This window comes from Podarcis muralis, chromosome 2 (assembly GCF_964188315.1).
Source record: "Podarcis muralis chromosome 2, rPodMur119.hap1.1, whole genome shotgun sequence".
NCBI lineage: Eukaryota > Metazoa > Chordata > Lepidosauria > Squamata > Lacertidae > Podarcis > Podarcis muralis.
In genome coordinates this window covers 121,738,627-121,755,399 of record NC_135656.1, presented here as the reverse complement: position 1 = coordinate 121,755,399, position 16,773 = coordinate 121,738,627, and the positions used below count along the sequence as shown (strand labels likewise).

The 16,773-nt window shown below is 47.1% G+C and overlaps 2 protein-coding genes across 2 annotated transcripts in view; one reads left to right on the top strand and one right to left on the bottom strand.

Moving 5' to 3' along the window:
- Positions 1-6,397, bottom strand: part of LOC114592563 (uncharacterized) — a 400,972-nt gene extending 394,575 nt beyond the window's left edge. Inside the window, 3 exon segments of the mRNA XM_077923100.1 lie at positions 800-2,476; positions 4,797-4,872; positions 6,106-6,397. Of these exon segments, the coding sequence (XP_077779226.1) occupies positions 800-2,476; positions 4,797-4,872; positions 6,106-6,144 (1,792 nt within the window). The 5' untranslated portion in view covers positions 6,145-6,397.
- A 3,198-nt stretch (positions 6,398-9,595) lies between these two features.
- LOC114592609 (uncharacterized) lies at positions 9,596-16,438 on the top strand. Its single transcript, XM_077923360.1, has 6 exons — positions 9,596-9,712; positions 11,273-11,375; positions 12,427-12,593; positions 13,998-14,142; positions 14,658-14,720; positions 15,578-16,438. Exons 1-6 carry the CDS (start codon positions 9,674-9,676, stop codon positions 16,231-16,233), a joined length of 1,173 nt encoding a protein of 390 aa, XP_077779486.1. The 5' UTR covers positions 9,596-9,673; the 3' UTR covers positions 16,234-16,438.
- Positions 16,439-16,773: the final 335 nt, after the last annotated feature.

Sequence of the window (16,773 nt, the reverse complement as noted above, 5' to 3'; positions counted from 1 at the left end):
GAGGGAGATGGTACTGCAAGTCTTCTCCATTGCCTCTACTGAAACACCAACTGCAGCCATTCTATCGGGATTTAGGAGAGGGGGTCTCCCCATCAACTTTGCCGGAAGACCAGCCATGTTCGCTTCCTTCTCTCCAATTTTCTTCCATTTCAGATAGTAGTTACAAAAACCTTGCGCTCCCAGAAATTATTACCTAGCACCTGTCTGAATTCTTTGAAGTCGCACCTTGGAATTCAAACAGAATCCGTTCCGGAAGTCCCTTCAACTTCCAAAGCGTTCAGAAACCAAAGCGCAGCTTCTGATTGGCTGCTAGAAGCTTCTGCAGCCAATCAGAAGCACCGGAAGCCCCATCGGATGTTCGGTTTTCAAAAATAGTTCTCAAACCGGAACAGTCACTTCCGGGTTTGCGGCGTTTGGGAGCCAAAACGTTCGAGAACTAAGCTGTTCGAAAACCAAGGTACGAATGTATCTGAGTTATTTCACTAGAAACTCGCTATTCCAAACGTGCTTATTGCTTCTAGGCAGTGTGAATCTTTTGATATGGTTTTAAGCTCACAACTACTTCTGGAGCAATTTCCACACTCCCTGCATTTAGAAGGTTTCTCTCACATGCAAATCCTCTGGTGTGTTACTACAAACCATTCCTAAGGCTTCTCTTCCGTGTGGATTCTCTGGTGTAAAATAAGTTGCGTGCTATTGCTGAAACTCTTTCCACACTCCAAGCATTTGTATGGTTTCTGCACTGTAGCATCTCTGTGGACTTTCCGGTGAGAAGAGAGACTTGAAACCTGACTGTAACTCTTTCCACATTCTGAGCATTTAAACGGCTTCTCCCCTGTGTGGGTGATCTGATGTCTCGTAAGGAGTGTGCTGTCACAAAAGCTCTTTCCACACTCCAAACACTTGTAATGTTTTTCTCCTGTGTGGGTTTTCCGATGCGATGCAAGTTGTGAGGTGGTACAGAAGCTTTTCTCGCACTCCGAGCACTTGTACGGTTTCTCTCCTGTATGGATTCTGCGATGAGAGGTAAGACTTGAATTCCAACTGAAGCTCTTTCCGCATTCCAAACATTTAAACGGTTTTGCTCCCGTGTGGATTCGCTGATGGGAAGTAAGGTGTGTTCTCTGATGGAAGCTCTTCCCACAATCCAAACACTTATATGGTTTCTCCCCTGTGTGGATTCTCTGATGTAAAGTGAGGTTTCGGCTCTGACGGAAGCTCTTTCCACAGTCCAAGCATTTATATGTTTTCTCCTCTTTGTGAATTATTTGATGCCTGTTAAGAAGTGTGCCATCACTGAAGCTCTTTCCACACTCCAGGCATTTGTAAGGTTTCTCTCCTGTGTGGCTTCTCTGATGTAAAATGAGCTGTGTGCTGTTACTGAAGCACTTCCCACACTCCAAACATTTGTATGGCTTCTGTCTTAGGGCATCTCTGTGTATTCTCCGATGTGAAGTAAGACTTGACCTCTGACTGTAGCGCTTTCCACATTCCAAGCATTTAAATGGTTTCTCCCCTGTGTGGATTATCTGATGTCTAGTAAGGAGAGTGCTATCTGAGAAGCTCTTTCCACACTCTGAACACTTAAAAGGTTTCTCTCCAGTGTGAGTCTTATGATGTGATGCAAGTTGTGTGGTGGTACAGAAGCTCTTCCCACACTCCACACACTTGTGTGGTTTCTCTCCTGTGTGAATCCTGTAATGTGAAGTAAAATTTGAATTCCAGCTGAAGCTCATTCCACATTCCAAGCATTTAAAGGGCTTCTCTCCTGTATGGATTCGTTGGTGGGAAGTAAGGTGTGTTCTCCGATGGAAGTTCTTCCCACAATCCAAGCACTTGTATGGCCTCTCCCCTGTGTGTATTCTCTGATGTAAAGTAAGGTTCCTGCTCTGACGGAAGCTCTTCCCACATTCCAAGCATGTAAATGGCTTCTCCCCTGTGTGGATTATCTGATGTCTAGTAAGGAGTGTGCTATCACAGAAGTTCTTTCCACATTCCAAGCACTTGTACGGCTTCTCCCCTGTGTGGATCCGCTGGTGTGAAGTAAGGTTTGAATTCCAACTAAAGTTCTTTCCACATTCCAAGCATTTAAATGGCTTCTCCCCTGTATGGATCCGTTGATGGGAAGAAAGGTTTCTGCTCTGGCGGAAGCTCTTTCCACACTCTGAACATTTATACGGCTTCTCTCCGGTGTGCGTTCTGCAATGGACAGCAAGGAGAGACTTAGAAATGAAAGCTTTCCCACAAAAAGGGCACTCATACCTCTTTTTTCCCTTGTGGTGTTTATATTGTACTGGGGTTTCATGAAGGTCACCAGCGTGACACACAATGGATTTATCTCTCCAGTTCTCTGTATGGTTTTCTTCCTGCCTCCTTGATTCATCTTGAGGGTTGAAGGTCTTGTCCCCCAATTCATGAACAGCTGCTTCTGGTGGCACCTGATGTGGTTCTCTACAATTCTCCTGTCCATCACCTGCTAGAATAAAGAGGGAATCAAGATAAGAAGAGAAATAAGAATCAGCTGGCTGTTCTGTCGGTATTTATTTCATATACGTGTGTGTGTGTGTGTGTGTGTGTGTGTGTGTGTGTGTCACATAAAACTAAGAACGTCTGTGTGCTTTACAAAGCAGCAAATACAATCTCAGGACTGCAATACCTCAAGGACTGCCTCTTTTCATATGTACCTACTGGGTCCCTGAGATCATCTTCCGAGGCCCTTCTTTGTGTGTCTCCTCCTCGAGAGGTCCGGAGGGTGGCAAGATGAGAACGGGGCCTTCTCTGCAGTGACTCCCCATCTGTGGAATGCTGTCCCCATGGAAGTTCGCCTTGCGCCTTCACTATACACCTTTAGGCGCCAGGCACAATGTTCATTTTTAACCAGGCCTTTGGTTGATCTGATTTACATCCTATGCCCTTTTAAAATGTGTTTTTTTTTGGGGGGGGGGGCTATTAGGTTGTTGCTTTTATTTTTATTATGTATTTTGTGGTTTTATATATTGATTTTATTCAGTGAACCACCCTGAGACCCCCGGGTATAATTCAATTAATAATAAAAACTACTACTACTACTACTACTACTACTACTACTACAGTGGTACCTCGGGTTACATACGCTTCAGGTTACAAACTCCGCTAACCCAGAAATAGTGCTTCAGGTCAAGAACTTTGCTTCAGGATGAGAACAGAAATAGTGTTCCGGCGGCGCGGCAGCAGCAGGAGGCCCCATTAGCTAAAGTGGTGCTTCAGGTTAAGTACGGACCTCCAGAACGAATTAAGTACTTAACCCGAGGTACCACTGTACTACTAAATAACTCCAGAATGTATTATTATATTATAATGTAATATAACAGAGTAAAATCCCCCCCGGAAAAGAAAAAAAACATTGCAGCACATTTCAAAACATTTTAAGATTCAGGGATCTCTTCTCTCTTCCAAAGACACATCCTGACTCACAATACACAACACGTACCCAATGATCACATGCACATCACAGCCAAATACCATCTTACATCTGGCAAATCATACAGTATCACTCATTCCATTCTAACTCTCACTTCTGTCACACGGATCCAGCCAATTGTTCCAATTACTCTCGCTCAGTCACCAAACTGCTTCCGCTCTACTGATAAAGTACTGCAACAACATCAGGACACAATGAAACTGCTCAATGACCGAACCGTGTAAAGTAATATATTGCAATGAATGGCCACTCGTCAATCACTCAGATGTGCCGTTCCCAACAGTAATCTGCCTGTCACCCAAGCTTACTATCTCCTACCCGAGGATGGGTGGAGCTGCAGAACACCCTCCTTGGGACTCATCCTGTCACCGTGGGGTGCCCTCAGACATTTCTGTCAGTTTGCATTTCTTGGTACAGAAAGTATTGATCTGATGTGTAGAGATCTTTCCTATTCTAACTAATTCAAGAGGGTTCTGGAAGCTGCTGGAAGCTTCTCTGTGTGAAAGAAGCAAGCAGAAGGTTATTCCTTCAGAGAAGCTGAGTACAGGTGGTTCAAACTGGTTCTCTTATCTCTTTCTGTCAAGGTCATGCTGACTATGATAAGAGGCCAGAAGGAGCCTGGGTTTCACACTTTCTCGTTCTATCTCTTTTCCGTCTGGTGTGGTGTTCTGTACATAGTATGCTTCGTGTATTATAGACGTATTATAAGTTATTGTACGTTTAAGTTAAGTCTGCTGCTACTGGATTTCTTATGGACAGGGTCAATCCTGAATGTATTGGATTTGCGACCATTATGCTCATTTGCCCAGCTCTGCTGGATGAAATATAATTGCCTCTGGTCTATTTTTGGGGAATCCTGCAATATGTTTAAGATTTTACTCTGCTAACTATACAGTGGACGCTCGGGTTGCGAACGTGATCCGTGTGGGATGCACGTTCGCAACCCACAGTGGCACATCTGTGCACGCGTGGGTTGTGATCCAGCGCTTCTGCACATGCGCATAGCCTGATTTAGCGCTTCTGCACATGTGCGGCCGCCGAAATCCGGAAGTAACCCATTCCGGTACTTCCGGATTTCGGCGCATCCGTAACCTGAAAAAACGCAACTGCGTCTGTAAGCCGAGGTATGACTGTACATTGGAATCTACTCTGGATCAATACTGAGTAGAATTTCAACGGCAATTTCAACCCACACAAGAAGCATTCTGCAAGCAACACAACTACTACAGATATGGTTCTTTCCTCGTCCCATTCAACCTGATCATGAATTCGTCTGGAGAATGGACAAGTCGACTGCCTCTACAGCAATATCAAATAAAGACACAGGTATACTTACCCAGAGAGGTCTCATTCCCACAGTTCTCCGGCATGACTTCCTTGCATGCATTCATCTCCTCAGAGGATGGAGGAACCTGAAGAAAGAAAGCATAACAGAAGAAGAAGAAGATGAAGAGGAGGAGGAGTTTGGATTTGATATCCCGTTTTATCACTACCCTAAGGAGTCTCAAAGCGGCTAACATTCTCCTTGACTTCCTCCCCCACAACAAACACTCTGTGACGTGAGTGGGGCTGAGAGACTTCAGAGAAGTGTGACTGGCCCAAGGTCACCCAGCAGCTGCATGTGGAGGAGCGGAGACACGAACCCGGTTCCCCAGATTACGAGTCTACCGCTCTTAACCACTATACTACACCACACTACGCCATTGCCGGTCCATGTAGAGTACAGTAGGGCTGCCACCTTTGTTCTGGCAAAATGCAAGACAGGTCGATGCGGTGGGGAAACATGGTTGTTGTTTTTTAAATCTGATGCTGAAGTGACTTCTACGCAATCCATTACAAGCTATTGCAGGATGGCGCCTCTGGAATTTGTCACACACATACAGTGGCACCTCGGGTTACAGACGCTTCAGGTTACAGACTCTGCTAACCTAGAAATAGTACCTCAGGTTAAGAACTTTGCAATATAAATATTGTATTATTTATATGATGTTAGCCGCTCTGAGCCCAGCTCCAGCCGGGGAGAGCAGAGTATAAATGAAAAAAATTATTATTATTATTATTATTATTATTATTATTATTATTATTATTATTATTAAATAAATGCATGCAACAAATGAGTAATAAATCTATGCAGGGCCTCTGGGTCTGCGTCCCTGTATCCAACTATCCCTCTAATGACTCCTCTGTCTAGCAGAGCACCCCCTTCCAGGGCATAGCTGTCACCTTTTCCCTTTTCTTGCAAGGAATCCTACTCAGAATAAGGGAATTTCCCTTTAAAAAAGGGAAACGTTGACAGCTATGTTCCAGGGGTCCCAGAACGGTTGCCACCTGTCCTGTAAAATACAGGATTGTCATGTAGTTCAGTGTAAAATGCTACATCCTGTATTGATAAAATGGCTGGAGAATAAATAATAACATTATTATTAGTAGTAGTAGTAGTAGTAGTAGTATGATGATACAGTTTTGTCCTGTATTTCAGGTCTTCTCTCTCTCTTCAAATTAGGGATCCTCTCCAAATGCCAGGGTTTGGTAGGGTGAGTGAAAGGTCATGGAGCTGTAGACTTGGAAGGGGCAAACAAGGGTCATCAAGCCCAACCCTCTTCAGTTCATGCATTTAAGCTCTGGGTAGCCAAGCACAGACTTACAATGCAAGTTTGTGTGCGGCAAATTCCAGAGGGACCCATCCTGTTAGGCTGCTAGGTTGCAATTTCGGTTGCTTCGGAGTCACCAGATGAAAACAAAAAAACCCAAACATGCCGCCCCCCCCCCATATTTTGCCAGAACAAAGGTAGCAACCCTAGGTCCTGGGCCATGAAGGGCCTGACCCAGCTTCAAAGAAGACCCCACCCCAGTTTAGCAAGAGATGTTGAGCTGGGAGGGGCGGGGTGGGGGATTGAACCTGCAACCCTATGCATTGCGGGGAAAGCGCCCAGACCCCTTCTTCCCCCCAACCCCTACACCCTCCTCCTCCTCCTTTTCCTTTGGGTGGGGAGGGAAGTCTCCCTCTAGAACAGAGGTATCCCTTCCCACACTCCCCCCACCAGCCCCTTTCCACTCACCTTTCCAGCTTTCCCCCCCAAAAATGGTGGGGGGGCAGAGTAGAGGAAGGGTGGGCAGAAAGGACACCCACCCCACCCCAGCTGACAGCCTGTGGCCTCTCTAGGAATGCAAGAACCCCTCCCACTCCTCCTCAATAAAGAAAAATGATTGATGGAGGAGGAGGCAGGTATGGCCGGAAACAGAGAGAGAACGCTGCTTCCTAGAGAGGCAGCACTTCCGCCCCCTCCCCGTGGGAAAGGAGCAGGGTATTGTCCCACGCGCTGGGCTGCGCGACGCGCCTATGCTTCTGCCTTCTTGGCAAGGGAGCGTGTGGGTGCAAAGCGCCTTTTTGGGGTCCAAGGGAACTGGGGAGGGAGGGAGGAAAGGAGCCTTGCTCCAGGCAGGGGGTGGAGGCAACCAGAGAGGCAGCTTCTGGAGGAGGTGGGGACATAGGATGCTGCTGCCTGATGCCCCGTTAGGCAATTGGGGGATCCAGCTCACTCCGGGGTTGCCACCTGTCCTCCATAATACAGGATTGTCCCGTATTTCAGTGTGAAATGCCACACCCTGCATTGATAGTTTTATCCAGTGTTTCACCCCTCTCTGCCAAGTTACGGATCCTCTCCAAATACCTGTGCGAAAGGTGTGTGAAAGGTCATGAATTTAAGATCTGGGTAGCGAAACAGAGGCAGATTTGCAAATGCAGTGGTCCCTCGGGTTAAGAACTTAATTCGTTCTGGAGGTCCGTTCTTAACCTGAATCTGTTCTTAGCCTGAGGTACCACTTTAGCTAATGGGGCCTCCCATTGCTGCCGCTCGATTTCTGTTCTCATCCTGAAGCAAAGTTCTTAACCCAAGGTACTATTTCTAGGTTAGCGGAGTCTGTAACCTGAAGCGCCCGTAACCTGAAGCGTCTGTAACCCGAGGTACCACTGTATGTGTGTGTGACAAATTCCAGAGGCGCCATCCTGCAATAGCTTGTAATGGATTGTTTTGAAGTCACTTCAGCATCAGATTAAAAAAACAAACACGTTTACCCACCACGTCGACCTGTCTTGCATTTTGCCAGAACAAAGGTAGCAGCCCTATTGTACTCTACATGGACCGGCAATGGTGTAGTGTGGTGTAGTGGTTAAGAGCGGTAGTCTCGTAATCTGGGGAACCGGGTTCGCATCTCTGCTCCTCCACATGCAGCTGCTGGGTGACCTTGGGCCAGTCACCCTTCTCTGAAGTCTCTCAGCCCCACTCACCTCACAGAGTGTTTCTTGTGGGGGAGGGAGGGAAAGGAGAATGTTAGCCGCTTTGAGACTCCTTCGGGTAGTGATAAAGCGGGATATCAAATCCAAACTCTTCTACCTCTTCTTCTCTTCTGCACACAAAGCTTCTGTGCTGTGGCCCTTCCAACAGGGCTCAGCATCAGAGCATCTGTCTTGCATACAGGAGGCACCAGGCTAATACATATAACCATAGAATTGTAGCGTTGGAAGGGACCCGAGGGTCATCTAGTCCAACCCCCTGGAATGCAAGAATCTCAGCTAAAGCACGCATGCCAGGTTGCCATCCAAGCTCTGCTTAGAAACCTCCAAGGAAGGAGATTGCAGCACCTTGTGAGGGAAGTCCATTTCGCTGTCTAGCAGCTGTTGTTGTTGTTAACGGAGAAATCTGAGGGCTCCCTTGGACAAAAAAACAAGGACACCAGCCAGGGATACCAGAGCAAAACAGCAGCCAGTAGGCTTGGTCTTTACTGAAACTGTTGCGACAGGACTCCCACCTGCCACAAGGTGGAACAAGATGGAAGCAAGCCCCTAACAAAAGAGCCCCCAAATTTTTATTAGCTGCTAATCCCCATGTTAGGGAAGCGGGTGGCGCTGTGGGTAAAAGCCTCAGCACCTAGGGCTTGCCGATCGAAAGGTCGGCGGTTCGAATCCCCGCGGCGGGGTGCGCTCCCATTGCTCGGTCCCAGCGCCTGCCAACCTAGCAGTTCGAAAGCACCCCCAGGTGCAAGTAGATAAATAGGGACCGCTTACTGGCGGGAAGGTAAACGGCGTTTCCATGTGCTGCGCTGGCTCGCCAGATGCAGCTTTGTCACGCTGGCCACATGACCCGGAAGTGTCTTCGGACAGCGCTGGCCCCCGGCCTCTTGAGTGAGATGGGCGCACAACCCCAGAGTCTGGCAAGACTGGCCCGTATGGGCAGGGGTACCTTTACCTTTACCTTTAATCCCCATGTTACACCCCCCCCCCCAACTACCTCATGATTACATCATGAAAGGGGAGGTCTGGTGGCAGTAATCTGAGCATCCTGGACCCTGCCCCATGGTTCTCCTTGCCCTCCACCAAACACCCATCAAGTGTAACAAAAAAGATATTTGCATTTCCCTGTTTCCCAGCCAAGTTAATCACACCCTTTTGTCTTCACCTGGTTTTGTTATTTCTGGAATGGCTACCTGTCTGGCACTCAGGTACCAGGATGCCAGGAATTATCGCTCAGGCAGAGGGGCTGCTGAGTAGCTGAGCTCACCTGTCTATATGACTTTCTGAAGTTTTCCCATTGAGCCAGTACATAGGTACATTGATCAGTGAATTCTTACATTTGGTATTGTGCAGCAAAGGCCCTTTGAATAGATAGGAAGCGGGCTGCATGTGCATGATATCTGCTGGAGGGGCAACCCCCCCCCCAACCTATACATAAATTCCTGCTACAGATAGGTAGCCGTGTTGGTCTGCCATAGTCAAAACAAAAAAATTCCTTCCAGTAGCACCTTAAAGACCAACTAAGTTAGTTCTTGGTATGAGCTTTCGTGTGCATGCACACTTCTTCAGATACGTATCTTCAGGTATCTGAAGAAGTGTGCATGCACACGAAAGCTCATACCAAGAACTAACTTAGTTGGTCTTTAAGGTGCTACTGGAAGGATTTTTTTTTGTTTTTATAAATTCCTGCAACAGTGTCAGATCTTCAGTTTGCCAACGGGGCCGCGCATGCGTAAAACCCCCAAGGCTTGCAAAGTGGGGGGCAGGTCCTGCCTCTCGAGGCTTCCGATTTGGGCAAAGGAACCCAGCCCTGCTTCCTAGAGAGGCAGGAAGTATGATTCAAAAAGCGAGGGAGGCGGAGGAAGGAGAGAGAGAGAGAGAGATTGCTGAAGGGGCGGGACGCCATCCCTAACTCGGCCTGGATGGAGAGAAGGCGCTTGGAGCAGGCAAAGGAGAAAGGGGTGCGCAAGGAGGGAGGGGCGAGGGAGGGTTTGCTTTTGGAGGAGGGTTCAAAGGAGCCCCACCCCCCCCCAGCTCCCCTGTTTAGGAACCCCCTGATAGAGCAGCGTGGGAAGAGGCGCACCCGTGCATCCCACTTGCGACGCGCGCAGTAAAGCGCGCCGCGGTTCCCAGCGCAAGATCCACCGCGATCCAGGATCAACGCCGTAGTCCTAGACTATGGAGAAGGGAGTGGGGGGTTGGGGCGGGGAAACGCGAGGGGGGAAACTCCCTTTCTCCGCCCAGTAGGTGCATGCAGGCAGTTTGCAGACTTCTTCTTAAATATCTCCTGGGCTGTCACATGGAAGAGGGAACCAGCTTGTTTTCTTCTGCACCGGAGGGTAGGACCAGAACCAATGGCTTCAGGCTACATGAAAGGAGAATCCCACTAAACATTTGGAAAAAAACTTTCCGACAGTAAGAGCTGTTTGACAGTACAGTGGGCGCTCGGGTTGCGAACGTGATCCGTGCGGGAGGCACGTTCGCAACCCACTGTGCACACGCAGGTCGTGATTTGGTGCTTCTGCGCATGCGCAAGGCGCGATTTAGTGTTTCTGCGCATGCGCGAGTGCTGAGACCCGGAAGTAACCCGTTCCGGTACTTCTGGGTTCGGCACGGTGCGCAACTCAAAAATGCACAACCTGAAGCATCTGTAACCCCAAGGTGTTGTTGTTGTTTAGTCGTTTAGTCGCGTCCGACTCTTCGTGACCCCCTGGACCAGAGCACGCCAGGCACTCCTGTCTTCCACCGCCTCCCGCAGTTTGGTCAGGCTCATGTTTGTAGCTTCGAGAACACTATCCAACCATCTCATCCTCTGTCGTCCCTTCTCCTTGTGCCCTCCATCTTTCCCAACATCAGGGTCCTTTCCAGGGAGTCTTCTCTTCTCATGAGGTGGCCAAAGTATTGGAGCCTCAGCTTCACGATCTGTCCTTCCAGTGAGCACTCAGCTCTGATTTCCTTAAGAATGGATGCGTTTGATCTTCTTGCAGTCCATGGGACTCTCAAGAGTCTCCTCCAGCACCATAATTCAAAAGCATCAATTCTTCGGCGATCAGCCTTCTTTATGGTCCAGCTCTCACTTCCATACATCACTTCCATACATCATACCTTGTAACCCCAAGGTATGACTGTAGAATAGAGTCCTTCTGTAGGTGGTGGGCTCTCCTTCCTTGGAGGTTTTTAAGCAGAGGTTGGCTGGCCATCTGTCCTGGATGCTTTAGCTGAGATTCCTGCATTGCAGCGGGTTGGACTACATGACCTTTGGGTCCCTTCCAACTCTTAAGATTTTATGATTCTCCAGCTGCAAAGTGGTCACCCGACTGCCTTGTATTCAGTGCAGGGTCTTCCGACCCACCCCATTTGGCTCAGGGGACATAGCCTTGGAGGGGAAGTTATATGGCGAGAAGTGGGGCTGGGATTTGCCGTACCGTTTTTTACGAGGCCAACTCAGAATCCAAAACCCAGTCACGTGGGTAATCTTGGTTGTTCGTTCATTGAATTCATTTCCTACCTTTTTCTCCAAGGAACTGAAGGTGACCTACGTGGTTCTCTCCTTCCCAGTGCAGCTGCCAGGCTATTTTGCGCCCTGGGCAATGCTAACTATCACCTACGGGACCACCTCTCCTGGTATGCCCTGCGGAGGACCTTAAGGTCCACAAATGACAACATTTTGGAGGTCTCAAGGTGGTTAGATTGGTCTCAACTAGGGCCAGGGCCTTTTCAGTACTGTCCCCAACTTGGTGGAACGCTCTGTCACAAGAGACTAGGGCCCTGCAGGATTTGACATCTTACTGCAGGGCCTGCAAGACAGAGCTGTTCTTCCTGGCCTTTGGTTTGGACTCAGTCTGACCCTTATGTTTCCCTCCCCTTATGGTTTTGATCTATGGACTACTTTTAAAATGAGGCTGCATTTTAAATTGTATTTTAACCTGTATTTTAAATTGGTGTTTTTTTCCGTATTATGTTTTTACTGTAATTTTACTGGTGTTTACTCAGCCCGGCTCTGGTCGGGGAGATAGGTAAAGGTAAAGGGACCCCTGACCATTAGGTCCAGTCGTGACCGACTCTGGGGTTGCGGAGCTCATCTTGCTTTATTGGCCAAGGGAGGCGGCGTACAGCTTCCAGTTCATGTGGCCAGCATGACTAAGCCGCTTCTGGCGAACCAGAGCAGCACACGGAAACACCGTTTACCTTCCCGCCAGAGCAGTACCTATTTATCTACTTGCACTTTGACGGGCTTTCGAACTCCGTCACGGGGATTCGAACCGGCAACCTTCTGATCTGCAAGTCCTAGGCTCTGTGGTTTAACCCACAGCGCCACCTGTGTCCCTTGGTCGGGGAGGGCGGGGTATAAATAAAATTTTTTATTATTATTATCAGTTATAATACAATAAACAAACATAGAAACAAACAAATGAAAAGAGACCACCAGTTGAGTACTGATGGAATTCGTCGTTCACAGATCATATATACATAGATCAGTGTTTCCCAGACTTGGGTCTCCAGCTGTGACTACAATTCCCATTATCCCTAACCACTGCTCCTCCTAGCTAGGGATGATGGGAGTTGTAGTCCAAAAAAACAGCTGGAGACCCAAGTTTGGGAAACACTGACGTAGAGGGGGGAAACAAAAGTATGAAGGATGGGATCCTACTCACTCCCTGTCTCTCCTTTGCAGGCATTTGCAAGCTACGCCCTATTTTAAAGGACATCTTCGCAACAGCTCCGGGTGTCCCAGGAGGGGTCCAGTTCAGGACTCTTCTTTCATCTCCTCCTGGCAGCACAATGGCCTCCGAGACACCGCCTGTAGAAGGAGCAGATAGAACTGCCAGGCAGCCGTCCCAGGTAAGAAAAGGGTTGTTTGGGCAGCTTGGGTTGAGTCTCTGTGGGCTGAGTGGGGAGGGGCTCTGAAAGAAAATGTCTTTTTTATATTTTTAAAAAATTCTTTATTGAAAGTTCATAAAGTACATAATTAAATGTGCACTGAACACGGAGAGATGTAAACAAAAAGAGAAACAGAACCGGTGCAGAAGGATAAATAAAGGGGGGGGGACCCAAAACTGCACACTTTGCAAGGTAGATATTGTACTTCACCAGATCGTTTGCAAGAATGGATTCCAAATACCATCAGATTTTGTCCATGGCAAGTCTGCATTTATTGTATGCAAGTTGTTCATACATTGCAAGTTTGTATAAGTCTTCAATCCAATCGTAGAAGGGAGCCGCATTTTTATTTTCCCAATTCATCAGTACAGTGGTACCTCAGGTTAAGAACTTAATTCGTTCTGGAGGTCCGTTCTTAACCTGAAGCTGTTCTTAAACTGAGGTACCACTTTAGCTAATCGGGCCTCCCGCTGCCGCCGATTTCTGTTCTCATCCTGAAGCAAAGTTCTTAACCCGAGGTACTATTTCTGGGTTAGCGGAGTCTGTAACCTGAAGCGTCTGTAACCTGAAGCGTCTGTAACCCGAGGTACCACTGTATCAGTCTTTTTGCTGCGGTAAGGGCATGGAGAGTCCACTCGTATTGTCCTTTTGTAAGGTTCCATGTGCTGGGTATATAATTATATATAATATAATACACACACACTATAATAATGCCTTGTTGTCTCCATGGGAGCCAGTGTGGTGTAGTGGTTAAGAGCAGTAGACTCGTAATCTGGTGAACCGGGTTCGCTTCCCCGCTCCTCCACCTGCAGCTGCTGGGTGACCTAGGGCTAGTCACACTTCTCTGAAGTCTCTCAGCCCCACTCACCTCACAGAGTGTTTGTTGTGGAGGAGGAAGGGAAAAGGAGATTGTTAGCCGCTTTGAGACTCCTTCGGGTAGTGATAAAGCGGGATATCAAATCCAAACTCTTCTTCTTCTTCTTCCACGTTTGGCGTTATGTTAGAACATCCTGCCAGATGGGGCCAAGGGCCCCTCTGGTCCTGCATCCTGTTCTCACAGAGGCCACCCAGATGCTTGTGAGAAGCCCTGCTAGTGAGACCTGAGTCCAATAGCCCTCTCCCCTCTTGTGGTTCCCAGCAGGTATAACTGCTTCGAATTTTGGAAGCCGACAATAGCTGTCCTGGCTAGTAGCCACTGATAGCTTTTTCCTCTCTGTGAATTTGTCAAGTCCTCTTTTTGAGCCACCCATCTTGGTGGCCATCACTGAAAGATCTCAAAGGGACATCATCCAACCGCTGTGTTGCCCTTGCCTGTCAGGAGGATGGTGCATGGTGAACCTGTTACCGTATTTTTTCTACTTCCAGGGCCTGATGACCTTCCGGGCTCTCTTGACCTTCGAGGAGGTGGCTGTGTTTTTCACGGAAGAGGAGTGGGCCCTTCTGAATCCCAGCCAAAGGGCTCTGCACAGGGAAGTCATGGAGGACAATTATGAGACGGTGGCCTCGCTTGGTAAGGACACTTTTCTTTCTTATAACAATAACAATAATTTATTGGCTGGTTTCCAATAATAGGGAACCAGGCGGAGGGCCTTCTTGGTGGTGGCACCCGCCCTGTGCAACGCCCTCCCACCAGATGTCAAAGAGAAAAATAACTACCAGACTTTTAGAAGACATCTGAAGGCAGCCCTGTTTAGGGAAGCTTTTAATGTTTAATAGGTTATTGCATTTTAGTGTTCTGTTGGAAGCCGCCCAGAGTGGCTGGGGAAACCCAGCCAGATGGGCGGGGTATAAATAAATAAATTATTATTATTATTATTATTATTATTATTATTATTATTATTATTATTCCACAGCATCATTCCAAAGTGATCTTGCTGGGACGCAGGACACAGACGTGTTCTATTCACTTCATGCAGGAGTTGCAAAATCAAAATAATACCTCTTGTTAGCTTTTAAAAGGCTCGACTTTGAATTGCTGAGTATTATGTGACCAAACATAAGCCACCTTCTCTGTTTCCTTGACAGAGTCAGACCTCAATTCCTGTTGCAAAGGAGATCTGTTGGGAAGGAGAAGAGAGACATCATCAGGTAGGAATTAACTTTGTCTGGGAGCCATCTTCATAATTTACTCACCTGTCTGCTGCTTTGAAAGCAGTTTCCAAACCTTCATTTCAGGGCCCTGGCGACATGTTTTGCATGTAGATAGTCTTAGGTTTAATCCCTGGAATTTTGTGACTGCAACTAAAGTCATTGGAATCACAGAGCAGCTAGTGATCTTCCTAGTTTGGCCTCTTTCCCAGCTTTCATAGACTTCTGTTCTCCTTATTCTTGTAGAAATGTATATACCACTGTTGTTACAAAGGAGAAGATATCATGCACATCTAATTTTAATGACATCATGTGGTATTTGGACCAGAAAGGAATAAGAGGTTCTGTGGGATTCTGGAATGCTCAAAAGGTGACCTTGATTTCAGCAGGTCAATCACAGGGGGCAATCACATAGATGCAAAAAATCTGAGAAACACCTAATTGGGCTCAGTCTGTGATTGTTTCTGCCTTGAAATTAAATGTGATTCTTCTTAAAAGCAAGGTACAATAAAATAAAAACATTGCTTTACAAATACTAATAGTATTAAAACAAATTGAAGGCAGCAATGGGCTATTATCAATAAACTTATTATTCCAGGGCATTACAAAGAATACCCATATTTCAGTGTCTTACCAGGTTGAATTATGTGTACCCGTCTATAATAAGCTAATATAATCATTGTTATTATTGACCAGATCTTATCAAACTATTCATATACAATAGGAGATGTACTTTCCCCCTGGTTCTTGGGAATAATTTTTCTGTTTTGGTGATTTAAATAAAAGCATTACATTTTTACAGGATGAAAAAGAATAGAGATAAAGCATGCTTTCCCCTTTCCTTCCACACACTGCAGATGATGTACAAAACAACAAGCTACGTAGGGAACCACATATGGAGTCGTCGGAAGCAGCCAAGCCTGAGATGCTTGGAAATCACAAGGGACCCAGAATGCCTGAAAGAAGAACATACACTGTGATGAAATCATTTACCTGTCTGGAGTGTGGAAAGAGCTTCAGTCTGAGCTGTAACCTTATTACACATCAGAAAACCCACGCAAGGGAGAAACCATTTAAATGCAGGGAGTGTGGAAAGTGCTTTAATAGGAGGAGCAGCCTTTGCAGACATTTGAGAACCCACACGGGAGAGAAACCATTTGAATGCATGGAATGCGGAATGAAATTTAGAGCAAACAGTAACCTTACTGAACATCAAACAATCCACACAGGGGAGAAACGATATCAGTGCATGGAATGTGGAATGAGATTTAGAGTGAGTAGTAATCTTACTACACATCAGAGGACGCACACCGGGGAGAAGCCATTTAAATGCATGGAGTGCGGAAAGAGCTTTACACAGAGCAGTAAACTTACTGTACATCAAAGAAAACACTCAGGAGAGAAGCCATTTAAGTGTGTGGAGTGCGGAAAGAGCTTTACACAGAGCGGTAGCCTTACTAAACATCAAAGAACCCACACACGGGAGAAAACGTTTGAATGCATAGAGTGTTGAGAGCACCTGAGTCTTGAGTAGTCACCCTACTCATCATAAAAGAACTCGCAGGGTTTTAAAATGGTGGGGGAACACAACTTTGGAACAGAAGGCCAGTAGTGGTTTGTGGGGTCAGCTGTAAGAAGAACTTAACCAGACACAACCTTCGGAAAACAAGGGAATCAAGTCAGAGGGGCTGAGCCCGATCCTGAGGCGGAGAGATGTTTTTTCGTTGGGCGAGGGGAGCTCTGGGCTTGGCGGCTCGTGGCGTGCAGCGGACTGCGGCAAGACAAGTTCGCAGCAAACATGGGCCTGATTTTCATGACAAATATGGCAGCTTGATTTTGCTTGGTGGGGCTCTGCTTTGTGCCTCCATTTGGAGCTATGTTGTAACACAAACAGGAATAGAATGGAATTTGTCTCCTGTTGGTCGAATTACCCCAAAAGAATGGAGAGAGGAGTAGAGAGGCTGGGTTAAATCCTCTGCTGAAAAGTTGGGTTCGCTGGAGCTTTTATTGGAATATACTAATACTATGCCTGTAGAGGGCACAATTATATGTG

Coding starts and splice junctions, on each gene's coding strand:
- LOC114592609 (XM_077923360.1), top strand. CDS start 9,674: ATGGAGAGAAGGCGCTTGGAGCAGGCAAAGGAGAAAGGG. Junction 9,713..11,272: donor AGCAGGCAAAGGAGAAAGGG/GTGCGCAAGGAG, acceptor TTTTTCTCCAAG/GAACTGAAGGTGACCTACGT. Junction 14,143..14,657: donor TGAGACGGTGGCCTCGCTTG/GTAAGGACACTT, acceptor TTTCCTTGACAG/AGTCAGACCTCAATTCCTGT.